At 34.9% G+C, this 15,584-nt stretch overlaps 1 protein-coding gene across 3 annotated transcripts in view; it reads right to left on the bottom strand.

The window, feature by feature from the left end:
- EPS15 (epidermal growth factor receptor pathway substrate 15) overlaps positions 1-15,584 on the bottom strand; it is a 163,027-nt gene that overhangs the window by 16,784 nt on the left and 130,659 nt on the right. For all 3 annotated transcript variants that reach the window (XM_037021847.2, XM_073233918.1, XM_037021845.2), the window contains 3 exons: positions 6,450-6,485; positions 5,427-5,563; positions 1,348-1,414 (listed from right to left, as the gene is read on the bottom strand). In XM_037021847.2, coding sequence (XP_036877742.1) covers positions 1,348-1,414; positions 5,427-5,563; positions 6,450-6,485 — 240 coding nt within the window. The remainder of the gene's footprint in view (positions 1-1,347; positions 1,415-5,426; positions 5,564-6,449; positions 6,486-15,584) is intronic.

Raw genomic sequence — 15,584 nt, forward strand, 5'->3', positions numbered from 1 at the left:
ACTCACAGACTCCAAGAAGGGACTAGTGGTTACCAAAGGGGAGGGGTGTGGGAGGATGGGTGGGGAGGGAGGGAGAAGGGGATTGAGGGGTATCATGATTAGTGCACATGGTGTGTGTGGGGTCACGGGGAAGACAGTGTAGCACAGAGACGACAAGTAGGATCTCTGTGGCATGTTACTACACTGATGGACAGTGACTGCAGTGGGGTATTGAGGGGGACTTGACAGTAAGGGTAATTGTAGTAACCACATTGTTTTTCTTGTGAAACCTTCAGAAGAGTGAATATCAATGATACCTTAATAAAAAATAAATAAAACAATTAAATAAATAAATAATATTAATAGCCAGCACTACATTAAATCTTGTTTTCTACAGATTTGCTTTTTACATTCCTCCTTTTGCTACTCATATTGGAAGGTAATTTTCAACCTCAAAACAACGCACACTGCTAAATTTTTTATTACAACTTGTACAATACAAGAAATCCAAATTGTGAAGGCATTTCTACTAATCTTTCTCTATGCTAATAATCTTCAATTTGTCACAATCAGCAACATTATGTACTGAGTAACTCACCCTATTTTCATCTGGAAAAACAAAGCATCCTATTTTCAGGATGAGTTCATCTCCCTCTAATTCTCTGCTCTTCTACACAACAGCTGATTTATTTTTTTTTGTTTTTAAATGAATAGTAACAAAGAAGCAAAGTTACTTAGTTGAAAAAGCTTTTAGATTCTGTCAGACTTAGGTCTGAATCTTGGCTTTACCTGGTTCAAATTTACTCAACCGTATAATATTGATCAAGTTACTTAATGTTCTGGTCCTCAGTTTCCTGATCTTTACAATGGGACTATTATTTAAAAGGTTATTAAAAGGATAAATGGAAAAGTAGATACTACAAATGAAGCATGAAGACTAGATGCTAGAAGAAGATTTAGTTTTCCTTTTTATTACTAACAGAACCTATCTACTATTTGTAAAGTTATCATCATCACCTATTAGAAACCACTAATTTTTAAATTAGGCTAAGATCCTTAAGAAGCAGTGTTGACTTTGAAACTGCTAAGCAACACTGCCTTTTATAAAGAAAAAAAAATACTGGTTTCACTGATATTGGCTAGAGTACATATCCTACTATGATCTTCAACATGAACAATAAATAATGAATAATAAAAGCAGAAAGTGATATACACTTATTAGTGGTAGATTATAATTGGATATAATTGTGCAATACTTTTAAAGCCATAAATAAGTAAACAGGACAAATGTCTATGGAGACCAAACAAAGAAGCTTAAAGAAAAAGGTAGCATTTCTGTTCAAAGAAATTGGTAACTTATTTCCTTACCAGAATCACTTGCTGCGACAACTGTGCCACCAGGAGCAAAAGGATCATTATGCTTCAATGTTTCCACCTAAACAAATTGCAGAAAACATGACTAAAAGGAATACTTTCTAAGTGAAACCTCACTGCCACATCAAAGGAAGTTCTCTTTACACACTCTAAATTAAGGAATACACAGCATTAGGAGCAAATGTTTCCCCTTACTGATTTGCAATCTTATTATATCGAAATCACACATACAATTTTCTAATCTTCTTTTCTTGTGAAATATAACATCCATTCAGAGAAGTATATGAAACATAGGTACAGTTTAACAAGTATCAAATGAACACCTTTGTAATCACGTCCCAGGAAACTGCCAACACAAAGTCTTCATGTGCCCTTCTCCAATCACAATCCCACCCCTCTTCCTCTGTAGAGGTAATCATTTCCTGACTGGTGGTATTCATTTCTCTTCTTTTCTTCATAATTTTGCTACTTGTACAGATACACACTATTTTGGCCTTTTATTTTGAAATAATTTCAGATTTTAGAACAGCTGTAAAGAAAATACAGAGTTCCCATATGCCCTTAACCCAGCTCCCTCTAACGTTAGTATCTCATACTAATATCTCATACTAATACTAATATAAATCCACTAAAACTAAGGAGTTAATACTGGTACAAATACTATAGACTTTATTTGGACTTGACCAGTTCTCCTATTAATGTCCTTTTCTTATTCCAGGATGGTATGTTGAATTTAGGATGCATATTTACTATAAGGCAATGCTAGATTTCCATTTTCTAACTATCACCTAAATATAATTCTAGCATTCTGCCCCTAGGAGGAAACATGAAGACAAGTAAGAGGGAGAGAGAGGGGAAGGGAAGGAAAAGAGGGATTGAGAGGAGAGAAAGAGGGATCAAGAGAAGAGTATACATGTACAGACAGAAGATATATAGCTTCCTGCTAAAAAAATATCCTGCCATGTCCAGTAATAATAAGTCATGTAAAAATCTGGATCAAGTGGCAAGGATGAGTAGCTGCCTTGTGTAAGGACTTTATCAGAAGCCAGAGATTCCTGCTAATGAACTGTTTTCTTTAGTGTTTAATCTTTGTCAAACAAACTGTATATTTATGAAGATAAGGGAACCTTCTCTTTCTGGCATGAGGCTCTTGTTAAGAGGCCAGATGAAAGCCTTGGTAGATAGGTGAAAGGGGCATGAAAACAGTTTTGGAACATTTATCTCCCATTCTGATTCATGCTTATTAATGGGTCATCTGTATTATACACGCTCTACTTTTAGAAGAAATTGGATATGACCTTTGAATGTCAAAGGATATTGCAGAGCTCAATTTATAATTTTCTAAGTAAAACAGATGTATTTGAAAAGACAAAAATAATGCTAACTGGGAGTCAAAATATAACTCTCGCTTTATATAAGAGGACCCATTAAAACTACTAGCAGAAAGAAGTACTTAATACTAATAAGTCTTTCAAACAGAAAATAATAGTGCTTATTTAAACTGATGCCAATGGTCTTATTAATACTAGCACACCAGTTTATACTCTGATTACATCTGCTGAATGAATATACATAACAGTCAAAGAAGAACATTAAGGTAGTCTGTATAGCAAAGCAGCTTTCCATGGTTCCTAATATAACAGTCCAAATACCAATATAAGAGAGTCACTGACATGATAACCTAAATCACCACCTACTACTGCTTCTTCTCTTGACTTTAAGGGAAGGAAAAACTAACAGGCCTGTTTTTAACAATAGCTTGCACGTTTCGTTTGCCATCACAGAGAGAAATAGAAAAAGCATCCCTACATGTATGTCAGGTTTCACTTCTATTACTTCATCATACACTGGGCAATCACTCTTAAGACCCCTGGGATAGCATGGGGAACAGAACTGTGCAGACCATTAAGGAATAAGTGACCACAAAACTATGTTATGTTCAGTTTGATAATTAGGCAATTTAGTAGAGAGAAGCAATTTTCATAACTAAAATTCAGATGGAATGATTTTATAGAACTAATGTTCCAAAATCCTCCCTACAAGGCCACCTAATTTATCTATGAAATTCTCTTCTACATCAGCCATCTACTCTCCCTTTGACAGTCTCAGTGCCTACACGAAGCTACCATACACTAGTTAGGACAGTGGTGTTTGGAAATGGCAGTTGTTTGCTTAGTTTTGGTTTGGGTTTTAAACTTACGTCCTCTGAAAGCAGAGACCAGCCTTGAGGAAATAGGAAAGACTTTTGGGGAGAGATTCATGTCCAGAAACATCATCAGAGGCTTGTTTGAACAGAAGGGAAGATCACAAAAAACAGGGGCTTTGCAGCAAGGAAGAATTAAGTTTAAACCTTAGACTACAGTGGTGACAACCTTAGACTTTGTTCATATAGACTAGGGTTTGAATTTAGTTCTACCACTTACTTCTACTTACCCTTTCTACACCTCATTCACTTTAGAATAAAAATGAGGATAATATAAACCTTATAGCATTATTGAGAAGATTAAGTGAAGTAACATTGAAAAGAGCTTAGCACTATGCCTGGCTCATAGATGAGATAAGATAAAATGTAACTGTTATTATATTATATTGCCAATTTGGTTTTTTGATGGGTTTCTAATGGAGAAATCAAGAGTCAGCAAGGTCAATATTGCTTTAAAAAACTGGAGAAAAAAGAGAAAAATCAAGAACAAATGATAGAAAAATTTTACCATAGGAGAACAGGAGAAACTTGTTCATTTTTAAATTAGGAAGAGATGCCTTGGCTTTCTTGCTTTTTAAATAAATAAGAGTGGAAAATAAGAGCTAGAACAAGAAAAAAGGAAGGGAATTCAGGCTGCAATCTATTTTAGGAGAATTTGGCAAATGAGTCCACACTACAAACTAAGTGTTGTAGGAAAACAGAGTATTTGGTAGCCTGTCGAAACCTCAGGTATCCAGTTACAGAGGCATTTGCTCAGTTTTACACCTCAATGGAAAATACCTAGTTGTTGGCAAAGTAGCTCTTTACCAAATACAGTAAAGGAAGCAATTCAATAATACCCAAATCTATTATCTTTAAAAGAATCAATTACTCTTTTAAGGAAGTATTCCTAATCTAGGAGTATTAAAAGACAAAATGTTGCTTCAAATGCCTGTCAATCAACTATTCCTTTCTGAGTATTTTACTTATAGATGTGAAACATTCTACCTCAAAAACTACTACGTCACCACTGTAGTCTAAGGTTTAAACTTAATTCTTCCTTGCTTCCACATAAAAATTAAAAAAAAAACAAAGAACTCTAAAACCATTCATAGTTATTGAAATCAGGTGATGGATACATGGAGCTTAAAATATTTCATTTTATTACCCAATTTGTGTATGTTAAGTATCCATAATATTAGAGCCTCCAGACGATAAAGCACATAGCTGTAAGGCCTTGGGTTAAGTTATGTGAATGTTTCTTAGTCCTGGTGTCTTTATCGTTAAAACAGGAATACCAACACCTTTGAATACTTTGAGATCAATGTGAAGGTTAGAAAAATGAATGTAAAGCACACAGAAAGAAGTACCTGGATCATAGTATTTGGTTATTAAATGGTGATTGTTGTAGTATACATGTTCTCATGAGAATCTGACATTTAGTGGGGATTTATATTTTTTTAGAAGGTTAACATTTCACATATGTCTATAAAGTAAATGATTTACTTTTTCTAAAACATCAATGCTGGTCCTTTTAAATTGATTTTCATTATTTCAATAATACATAACATTTCCAAAAAACCTAAGACTGGTTTATGGATTTCCAATCATTTATTTTAAATATTTGCAGTGGGACCATATTTGATCCTTTGAAGGATGGAATTGATTTTTGGGTAACAAACTTTTCTCGTAATTTTCTAGTGGGAGATAAAGCTGTGAAATACTAGTCTTGTGAACGAAAAACTAGGTGGGTTGGATGAGACTAAAAATCATATATGGCTCCTCAGAAATAATCTAAAAAAGGATTTTTTTTCACCACTGTTTTATTTTAAGAAACTCATGTAGGACACTTGCTATCCATTTAATAACAATTTTTAGCCCTCCTACTTACCGATGTGTTACTGCTATTGCTGGCTGCACTGAAAGGGTCAGTACTTGAAGTAGCGAAAGGGTCAGCAGAAGATTGCTTGAAGAAACAGTCAGATGCAAACGGATCTGAACCCTTGAAAGGATCACCTCCAAATGGATCTAAGAAAATACAGCACAAATATCAAAGACTAAAACTTGAGGCTACATTTCCTGTCATCTGAAGGTATGATAAATGCTTTAATTAGAAGACATTTTGAACTCCTGTAGAATCTAAGTTAGATACTTTGTATTATGACTATTGATCATAAAAAATTAAGTATAGATAGTTGAATCTAATTAAATAACTTTAATTAACATTCTTTCCTACCTGTTCATCATTCACCCAAAATAAATCAGTAATTCCAAAACTTACTACACAAATGCTGCCTGTATACTAGGTTAAAATAATTCCTAAGTAACAGTTAGGGGGACCACAGATTCCTGTGTGGTTTTGCTAAAAGATATAGAGTATTTCCCTTAATAAACTTATTTTGGAACAGGTTTGGGAAGCATAACTAAATGGTATATAAGATTTATTTTATTCTAATGCAAAAATCCCAGAGAAAAAATATCTTAAAAGGCCTGACATTTAGTAATTCTTTAAGATGTTTCCTTTTCCCCCATTCGTTCAATTAGGCTATAATCTTAGGAAAACAAAAGTTCTAAACCCTTTAGTAGTATAAATCATTATACTCATCTAATCATTAGCTAATGAGAAATCAGTCTAAAGGTATTAAAAGCATCAAAGTATAAACACTTAATGTCATTTTTTAAAAAGTAAAGTTAATACTTATTAAGCAAATTTGTAAGAATATCACTCTCTCTGAAAATGCCAAGCATACACAACATCTTAGTGGAGCCTTAAATCGGTTTCAAAACTGAATAAAAAGAAGTCCATGTCCTATAACTACCCAGTTGTGATCTCTCATTCCTAAATACAATATAAACTTATAATTAAGCACAATTAAATTAATGCTAAGATGGACCTCAATAATAATATATTTACCAATTTTCCCAAAAGGATCATCCTTGAAAGGATCACCTGTGATAAAATAAATAAGCAAAAATCAAAATAACAATAGTTACTGTTGTTGTATCATTACTTAAAGGATAACTTTAAAACAAAAGCAAGGTTTCTTCATTAACACCATCTCAAAGTAGGTAAAATAATGAATACCATCCATCTTTAGAACATAATTAAAATAACAGAGTAAAGGCTGAACATAAATATACCTCATAAAAGAGGCAAATCTTACTAGAGCCAACTATAATTACTCCTTGATCAAAAGTAGAGGTTACAGAGAGAGGGGAAAAGACAGGCACAACAGCAAGAATTTTACTAACAAAATCTCTACTCTTCACAAGAGTACTGGATACATATTACCATTACCACTTTAGAAACAAACACTGAATTACACTGAAGCAAAAAGAGTTCTTATAGAATTGGAGTTGAGAAATAACCCTTACGCTTACAGTCATTTGAAAGAATGCCAAGACAATTCAATGAGGAAAGAATAGTCTTTTCAACAAGCAGTGCTGGGACAACTGGATATCCACATGCAAAAGAATAAAGTTGGTGCCATATCTCACCAATCGTATACCAAAATTAACTCAAAATGGATCAAAGATCCAAATGTAACAGTTACAACTCTCTTAGGAAAAAACATAAGAGTAAATCTTTATGACTTTGGGTCTTACATATGACATCAAAAGCACAAGTGACAAAAGAAAAAACAGATAAATTAGACTGCAACAAAATTAAGACAACACAAAATACAAGAAAATTTTTGCAAATCAAATATTTGATAAGGGACTTGTATCCAGAGTATGTAAAGAACTCTTACAAGTCAACAATAAAAAGAAAAACTATCCAATTTAAAAATATGTAAGTTATTTGAATAAATATTTCTCCAAAGAAGACATATGAATGGCCAATAACCACACAGAAAGATGCCTGAAAACTTCAGTCATTAGGGGAATACAAATGAAATTCACAATGAGATAGCACTTCACACCCACTAGGATAGCTATAAATAAAAGGAAAGATATTAACAAGTGTTGGAGGATGTGGAGAAATTGTAACCCATATAGACTGCTGACAGTAATATAAGTGGTACAAATGCTTTGGAGAATGGTTTGGCAGTTCCTCAAGCAGTTAAACAGAGTTACTATATGATCTGATATATACCCAGGAGAAATTAAAGCATATATCCACACAAAAATTTGTGCATATATGTTCGTAGCATCATTGTTCATAACAGTCAAAAAAGTGGAAACAACCCACATGCCCATCAAACAATAAATAAGTAAACTGTGATATATCCATTCAAGGGAATATTATTCATTAGTAAAAAGGAATGAGGTAGTACTGAAAATACTACAACATGAGTGAACCTTGAAAATTTTACACTAAGCGAAAGGAGCCAGACATAAAAGAACACATATTGTATAATTCCATAAATAGGCAAATCTACAGAGACAGAAGTAGATTAGTGGTTGCCTGAAGCTGGAGGTTAGGGGAATGGGACATGGCTGCAGTGGGGATGGAGTTGCTTTATGGAGTGATAAAAAATGTTCCAAAATTAGATTTTGGTGATGATGTTATACAACTATGTGAAGATACTAAAACCATTTAATTTTACACTTTAAATGTACAGTTTATATATCTTTTAACACTTTATAATCCCAATGAAGTGTTTTTTAGAGAGTTCCAATATCTAGGCTTATTTTTGCCATGACTCTAAACAAATTATTTTATCTATGGGCCTCAGTTTCCCATACTTAAAACTGATATACACTGACCTTTCAGTTTTACAAGTTGATTTTAGAAATAAATAAAATGCAGAAACAGCTTTATACAAGTGGCATTTAACATAGTTAACAACGACATCAGATATTTTAACTTATTAAACTTACATTTCTATAATAAGACTGTATGCACTTTAAGGGCAGGGATCAGACTTCTAACTGCTATAGCTTCCACTATTTTAGAAAGAATGGTGTTGCCATTTCTGGTAAATAATTGCTTAGTAAATAATTGCTGGCTGACTTAAGAATGCCCAATCTCCTTTCCTAGTCCATAGTATCTCTTTCTTTTGGTCCTTATTCTTTTTTTTTTTCACTTTATCAGGCATATTTTTTTATTAAGGTATCATTGATATACAATCACATGAGCAACACTGTGGTTATTAGATTCCCCCATTATCGAGTACCCACCACATACCTCATTACAGTCACTGTCCATCAGCATAGTAAGATGCTATAGAATCACTACATGTCTTCTCTGTGCTATACTGCCTTCCCCGTGCCCCACCCTCTACATTATGTGTGCTAATCATAATGCCCCTTATTCCCTTTCTCTCTCCCTTCCTACCTCAACCCCTGACCCCCGAGTCCCTTTCCCTTTGGTAACTGTTAGTCCATTCTTGGGTTCTGTGAGTCTGCTGCTGTTTTGTTCCTTCAGTTTCATTTGCTCTTATGCCCCACAGATGAATGAAGCCATTTGGTACTTGTCTTTCTCCACCTGGCTTATTTCACTGAGCATAATACCCTCTAGCTTTATCCATGTTGTTGCAAGTGAGCAGATTTGTTTTCTTCTTATGGCTGAATAATATTCCATTGTGTATATATATATATATATCACATCTTCTTTACCCATTCATCTATTGATGGACACTTAGGTTGCTTCCATGTCTTGGCTTTTGTAAATAGTGCTGGGATAAACATAGGAGTGCATATGTCTTTTGGAATCTGTGATCCTGTTTTCTTAGGGTAAATTCTTAGTAGTGGGATTCCTGGGTCAAATGGTATTTCTATTTTTAGTTTTTTGAGGAACCTCCACACTGCTTTCCACAATGACTGAACTAATTTACATTCCCAACAGCAGTGTAGGAGGGTTCCCCTTTCTCCACATCTTCGCCAGCATTTGTTATTGTTTGTCTTTTGGATATTGGCCATCTTAACCACTTTTGTTTCCCTTGCCCATGGAGATGTATTCATAAAGAAGTAGCTCATGTTTATATTCAAGAGAGATATGCCTATGTTTTCTTCTAAGAGTGTTATGGTTTCAAAACTTACATTCAGGTCTCTGACTCATTTCAAGGTTACTTTTGTGTATGGAGTTAGACAATAATCCAGTTTCATTCTCTTGCATGTAGTTGTCCAGTTTTGTAAATACCAGTTGTTGAAGAGGCTGTCATTTCCCCTTTGTATATCCATGGCTCCTTTATTGTATATTAATTAACCATATATGCTTGGGTTAATATCTGGACTCTCTATTCTGTTCCACAGGTCTGTGGGTCTGTTCTTGTGCCAGTACCAAATTGTCTTGATTACTGTGGCTTTGTAGTAGAGCATGAAGTTGGGAAGCGAGATCTCCCATGCTTTATTCTTCCTTCTCAGGATTGCTTCGGCTATTCGGGGTTTTTTGTGGTTCCATATGGATTTTAGAACTATTTGTTCCAGTTCATTGAAGAACACTGTTTTGATAGAGATTGTACTTAATCTATAGACTGCTTTAGGCAGGATGGCCATTTTGATGATATTAATTCTTCCTATCCATGAGCATGGGATGTGTTTCATTTATTGGTATCTTCTTTAATTTCTCTCATGAGTGTCTTGTAGTTTTCAGAGTATAGGTCTTTCACTTCCTTGGTTTGGTTTATTCTTAGGAATTATACTCTTTTTGATGGAACTGTGAATGGAATTCTTTTCCTGATTTCTCTCTCTGCTAGTTCATTGTTAGTGTATAGGAATGCAACAGATTTCTGTGTATTAATTTTGTATCCTGCAACATTGCTGAATTCAGATATTAGATCTAGTAGTTTGGAGTGGGTTCTTTAAGGTTTTTTACATACAATATCATGTCATCTACAAACAGGACAGTTTAACTTCTTCCTTGCCAATCAGGATGCCTTTTATTTCTTTGTGTTGTCTGATTACCGTGGCTAGGACCCCCAGAACTATGTTGAATAGAAGTGGGGAGAGTGGGCATCCTTGTTTTGTTCCCAATCTTAAAAAGAGCTTTCAGCTTCTTGCTGTTAAGTATAATGTTGGCTGTGTGTTTGTCATATGTGGCCTTTATTATGTTGAGGTACTTGCCCTCTGTACCCAATGTGCTGAGAGTTTTTATCATGAATGGAAGTTGAATTTTGTTGAATGCTTTTTCAGTATCTATAGAGATGATCATGTGGTTTATGTCCTTCTTTTTGTTGATGTGGTGGATGATGTTGATGGATTTTCGAATGATGTACCATCCTTGCATCTGTGGAATAAATCCTACTTGATGATGGATGAACTTTTTGTTGTATTTTTTAATTCAGTTTGCTAACATTTTGTTGAGTATTTTTGTATCTCTGTTCATGATGGCTATTGGTCTGTAATTTTCTTTTTTTGTGGTGTTTTTGCCTGGTTTTGGTATTAGAGTGATGCTGGCCTCACAGAATGAGTTTGGAAGTATTCCCTCTTCTTCTACTCTTTGGAAAACTTTAAGGAGGATAGGTATTAAGTCTTTACTAAATGTTTGATAAAATTCAGCAGTGAAGCCATCTGGCTCAGTGTTTTGTTTTTAGGTAGGTTTTTGATTATCAGTTCAGTTTCGTTAAGTTCAGTTCAGTTTCAGTTTTTGATTATCAGTTCAGGTAATTGGTCTTTTCAGATTTTCTGTTTCTTTATGTGTCAGCCTTGGAAGTTTGTATTTTTCTAGGAAGTTGTCCATTTCTTCTAGGTTATCCAGTCTGCTAACTTATAATTTTTCATAGTATACTCTCATAATTCTTTGTATTTCTGTGGTGTCCGTAGTGATTTTTCCTTTCTCATTTCTGATTCTGCTTATGTGAGTAGACTCTCTTTTTTTCTTGATCAGTCTGGCTAGGGATTTATCTATTTTGTTTATTTTCTCAAATAAATTCATTCTTCTTGATTTTATTTATTTCTGCTCTAATCTTTATTATGTCCATCCTTCTACTGACGTTGGGCCTCATTTATTCTTCTTTTTCTAGTTTCATTAATTGTGAGTTCAGAATGCTCATATGGATTGTTCTTTTCTCCTGAGGTAGGCCTGTATTGCAATATACTTACCTCTCAGCACGGCCCTCACTGCATCCCACAGATTTTGTGGTGTGGAATTATTGTTGTCATTTGTCTCCATATATTGCTTGATCTCTGTTTTTATTTGGTCATTGATCCATTGGTTACTTAGGAGCATGTTGTGAAGCCTCCATGTGTTTGTGGGATTTTTCATTTTCTTTCTGTAATTTATTTCTAGTTTCATACCTTTGTGGTCTGAGAAACTGGTTGGTACAATTTCAATCTTTTTGAACTTACCGAGGCTCTTTTTGTGGCCTAGTATATGATCTATTCTGGAAATTGTTCCATGTGCACTTGAGAAGAATGTGTATTCTGCTGCTTTTGGGTGTACAGTTCTGTAGATGTCTGTTAGGTCCATCTGTTCTAGTGTGCTGTTCAGTGCCTCTGTCTCCTTACTGAGCTTCTGTCTGGTTGATCTGTCCTTCAGAGTGAGTGGAGTGTTGAAGTCTCCTAAAATGAATTCTATTTCCCCTTTTAATTATGTTACTATTTGTTTCACATATGTAGGTGCTCCTCTGTTGGGCTCATAGATATTTATAACGATTATATCTTCTTGTTGGATTGACCCATTTATCACTATGTAATCTCCTTTTTTGTCTCTTGTGACTTTCTGTGTTTTGAAGTCTATTTTCTCTGATACAAGTACTACAACTCCTGCTTTTTTCTCCCTATTAATTGCATGAAATATCTTTTTCCATCCCATCACTTTTAGTCTGTGTATGTCTTTGGGTTTAAGGTGAGTCTCTTGTAGGCAACATATAGATGGGTCTTGTTTTATTATCCATTCAGTGACTCTATGTCTTTTGATTGGTGCATTCAGTCCATTTACATTTAGAGTGATTATCCATAGGTATGTACTTATTGCCATTGCAGGCATTAGATTCATGGTTACCAAAGTTTCAAGATTAACTTCCTTACTATCTAAGAGTCTAACTTAACTCACTTAATATGCTATTACAAACACTATCTAAAGGTTCTTTTCTTTTTCTCCTCCTTTTTCTTCCTTCTCCATTCTTTATATATTAGGTATCATATTCTGTACTCTTTGTCTATCCCTTGATTGACTTTGAGGATAGTTAATTCAATTTTGCATTTGCTTAGTAATTAGCTGTTCTTTCTTTACTGTGGTGTTATTACTTCTGGTAACAGCTATTAAACGTTAGGAACACTTCCATCTATAGCAGTCCCTCCAAAATACATTGTAGAGATGGTTTGTGGGAAGTAAATTCCCTCAGCTTTTGCTTATCTGGAAATTGCTTAATCCCTCCTTCAAATTTAAATGATACTCTTGCTGGATAACATGATCTTGGTTCGAGACCCTTCTGCTTCATTGCATTAAGTACATCATGCCACTCCTGTAAGGTTTCTGCTGAGTAGTCTGATGGGCTTTCCTTTGTATGTGATCTTATTTCTATCTCTTGCTGCTTTTAGTAGTCTGTCCTTATCCTTGATCTTTGCCATTTTAATTACTATGTGTCTTGGTGTTGTCTTCCTTGGGTCCCTTGTGTTGGGAGATCTGTGCATCTCCATGGCCTGAGACACCATCTCCTTCCCTAGATTGGGGAAGTTTTCAGCAATTACCTCCTCAAAGACACTTTCTATCCCCTTCTCTCTCTTCTTCTTCTGGTACACCTCTAATGCAAATATTGTTCTGTTTGGATTGTTCACACAGTTCTCTCAATATTCTTTCATTCTTAGAGATCCTTTTTTCTCTCTGTGCCCCAGCTGCTCTGTATTCCTCTTCTCTAGTTTCTATTTCATTTATCATCTCCTCCACCATATCTAATCTGCTTTTAATACCCTCCATTGTGCTCTTCAATGATTGGATCTCTAACCAGAATTCATTCCTGAGTTCTTGAATATCTTTCCATTACTCCATGAGCATGTTAATGATTTTTATTTTGAACTCCCTTTCAGGAAGAGTCATGAGGTCCATGTCATCTTTCTGTGGAGTTATATTAATTTTACTTTGAACCAGGTTCCTTTGGCATTTCATATTTGTATATGGCACCCTCTAGTGTCCTGAAGCTCTTCTCTCTAGAGCTTCTCAGCCCCTCATGAGAGTATCATGAAAGCACCATGAAATGTAGGTTTGTGCTCTCAGAGCATTTCTCTGGAGTTAGGTATTCAGCAGCCCCAGGCTTCCACTCCCTCTCTGCTCTGTTTCTCTTCCTCCCGCTGGTGAGCTGGGATGGGTAGAGGGCTTGGGTCCCACTGGGTCACAGCTTTGGTACATTACCCTGTTTCATGAGGTTTATTCTTTTCTCCAGGTGTATGCCATCTGGCACAGTCCTGTTTCCTGTTGCTCTTTCAGGATTAGTTGTATTAATTGTATTTTCATATTATATGTGGTTTTAGGAGGAAGCCTCTGTCTCACCTCTCATGCCATCTTTAATTCTCTCTTCTCTGGAGTGGATTCTTTAGGGTTTTTATGGACAATATCATGTCATCAGCAAACAGGGACAGTTTAACTTCTTCTTTACCAATATAGATGCCTTGTATTTATTTGTGTTGTCTGATTGCCGTGGCTTGGACCTCCAGTATTATGTTGAATAAAAGCAGGGAAAGTGGGCATCCTTGTCTTGTTCCTGATCTTAGAGGAAAAGTTTTCAGCTTTTCACTGTTAAGTATGATGTTGTCTGTGGGTTTGTCACATATGGCCTTTATTATGTTGAGATACTTGCCCTCTATACCCATTTTGTTGAGAGTTTTTATCAGGAATGGGTGTTGAATTTTGTCAAATGCTTTTTCAGCATCTCTGGAGATGATCATGTGATTTTTGTCCTTTTTGTTGATATAGTGGATGATACTGATGATTTTCAAATGTACCATCCTTGCATTTCTGGGATGAATCCCACTTAATCATGGTGTATGATCCTCTTGATGTATTTTTGAAAACAATTTTCTAATATTTTGTTGAGTATTTTTGCATTTATGTTCATCAGGTATATTGGTCTGCAGTTTTCTTTTTTTGTGGTGTCCTTGCCTGGTTTTGATATTAGAGTGATGCTGGCTTTATAGAATGAGTTTGGAAGTATTTCCTCCTCTTCTATTTTTTGGAAAACTTCAAGGAGAATAGGTATTATATCTTCTCTAAATGTCTGATAAAACTCAGCAGTGAAGCCACTGGTCTGGGGATTTTGTTCTTGGGTGGTTTTTTGATTACCGATTCAATTTCAGTGCTAGTAATTGGTCTGTTCCAATTTTCTATTTCTTCCTGGGTCAGTCTTAGAAGGTTGTATTTTCACAGAAAGTTTTCCATTTCATCTAGGTTATCCAGTTTGTTAGCATATAATATTTCATAGAATTCTCTAGTAATTCCTTGTATTTCTATGATGTCCATAGTGATTTTTCCTTTCACATTTCTGATCCTATTTATGTGTATAGATTCTCTTTTTTTTCTTGATAAGTTTGGCCAGGAGTTTATCTATTTTGTTTATTTTTTCAAAGATTTTGGTCCTTATTCTTAAGAAAAAAACCTACTGTTATTCAGGGGCTCCTAAGACATAATCAAAAGGTTAGTCCCAGGATTCAGTTGATTCAAAATACATACTAGCAAACCTGAGCATTATATATCTCTACTCCCCTCCACTATTATTACAACAAAAGCTCTCAAAACTGAAGCTGTAATTCTTGTATAGTTTGTAAATTAAATAGCCTTTTTTGGCAAGAGAATGAAACTGGATTATTGTCTAACCTCATACACAAAAGTAAACTCAAAATGTATCAAAGACCTGAATGTAAGTCATGAAACCATAAAAGTCTTTGAAGATATTACAGGCAAAAATCTCTTGAATATAAACATGAGCAACTTTTCCTGAACGCATCTCCTTGGGCAAAGGAAACAAAATAAAAAATGAACAAATGGACTACATCTTACTAAAAAGCTTCCATACAGCAAAAGACACCATCAGCAGAACAAAAGGGCATCCTATAGTATGGGAGAGCATATTTGTAAATGACATATCCAACAAAGGGTTAACATCCAAAATATATAAAGAACTCACATGCCTCAACACCGAAAAAGTAAAAAACCCTATTAAAAAATGGGCGG

The sequence above is a fragment of the Manis javanica genome, chromosome 4, assembly GCF_040802235.1.
Source record: "Manis javanica isolate MJ-LG chromosome 4, MJ_LKY, whole genome shotgun sequence".
In the NCBI taxonomy this organism is placed as follows: Eukaryota; Metazoa; Chordata; class Mammalia; order Pholidota; family Manidae; genus Manis; species Manis javanica.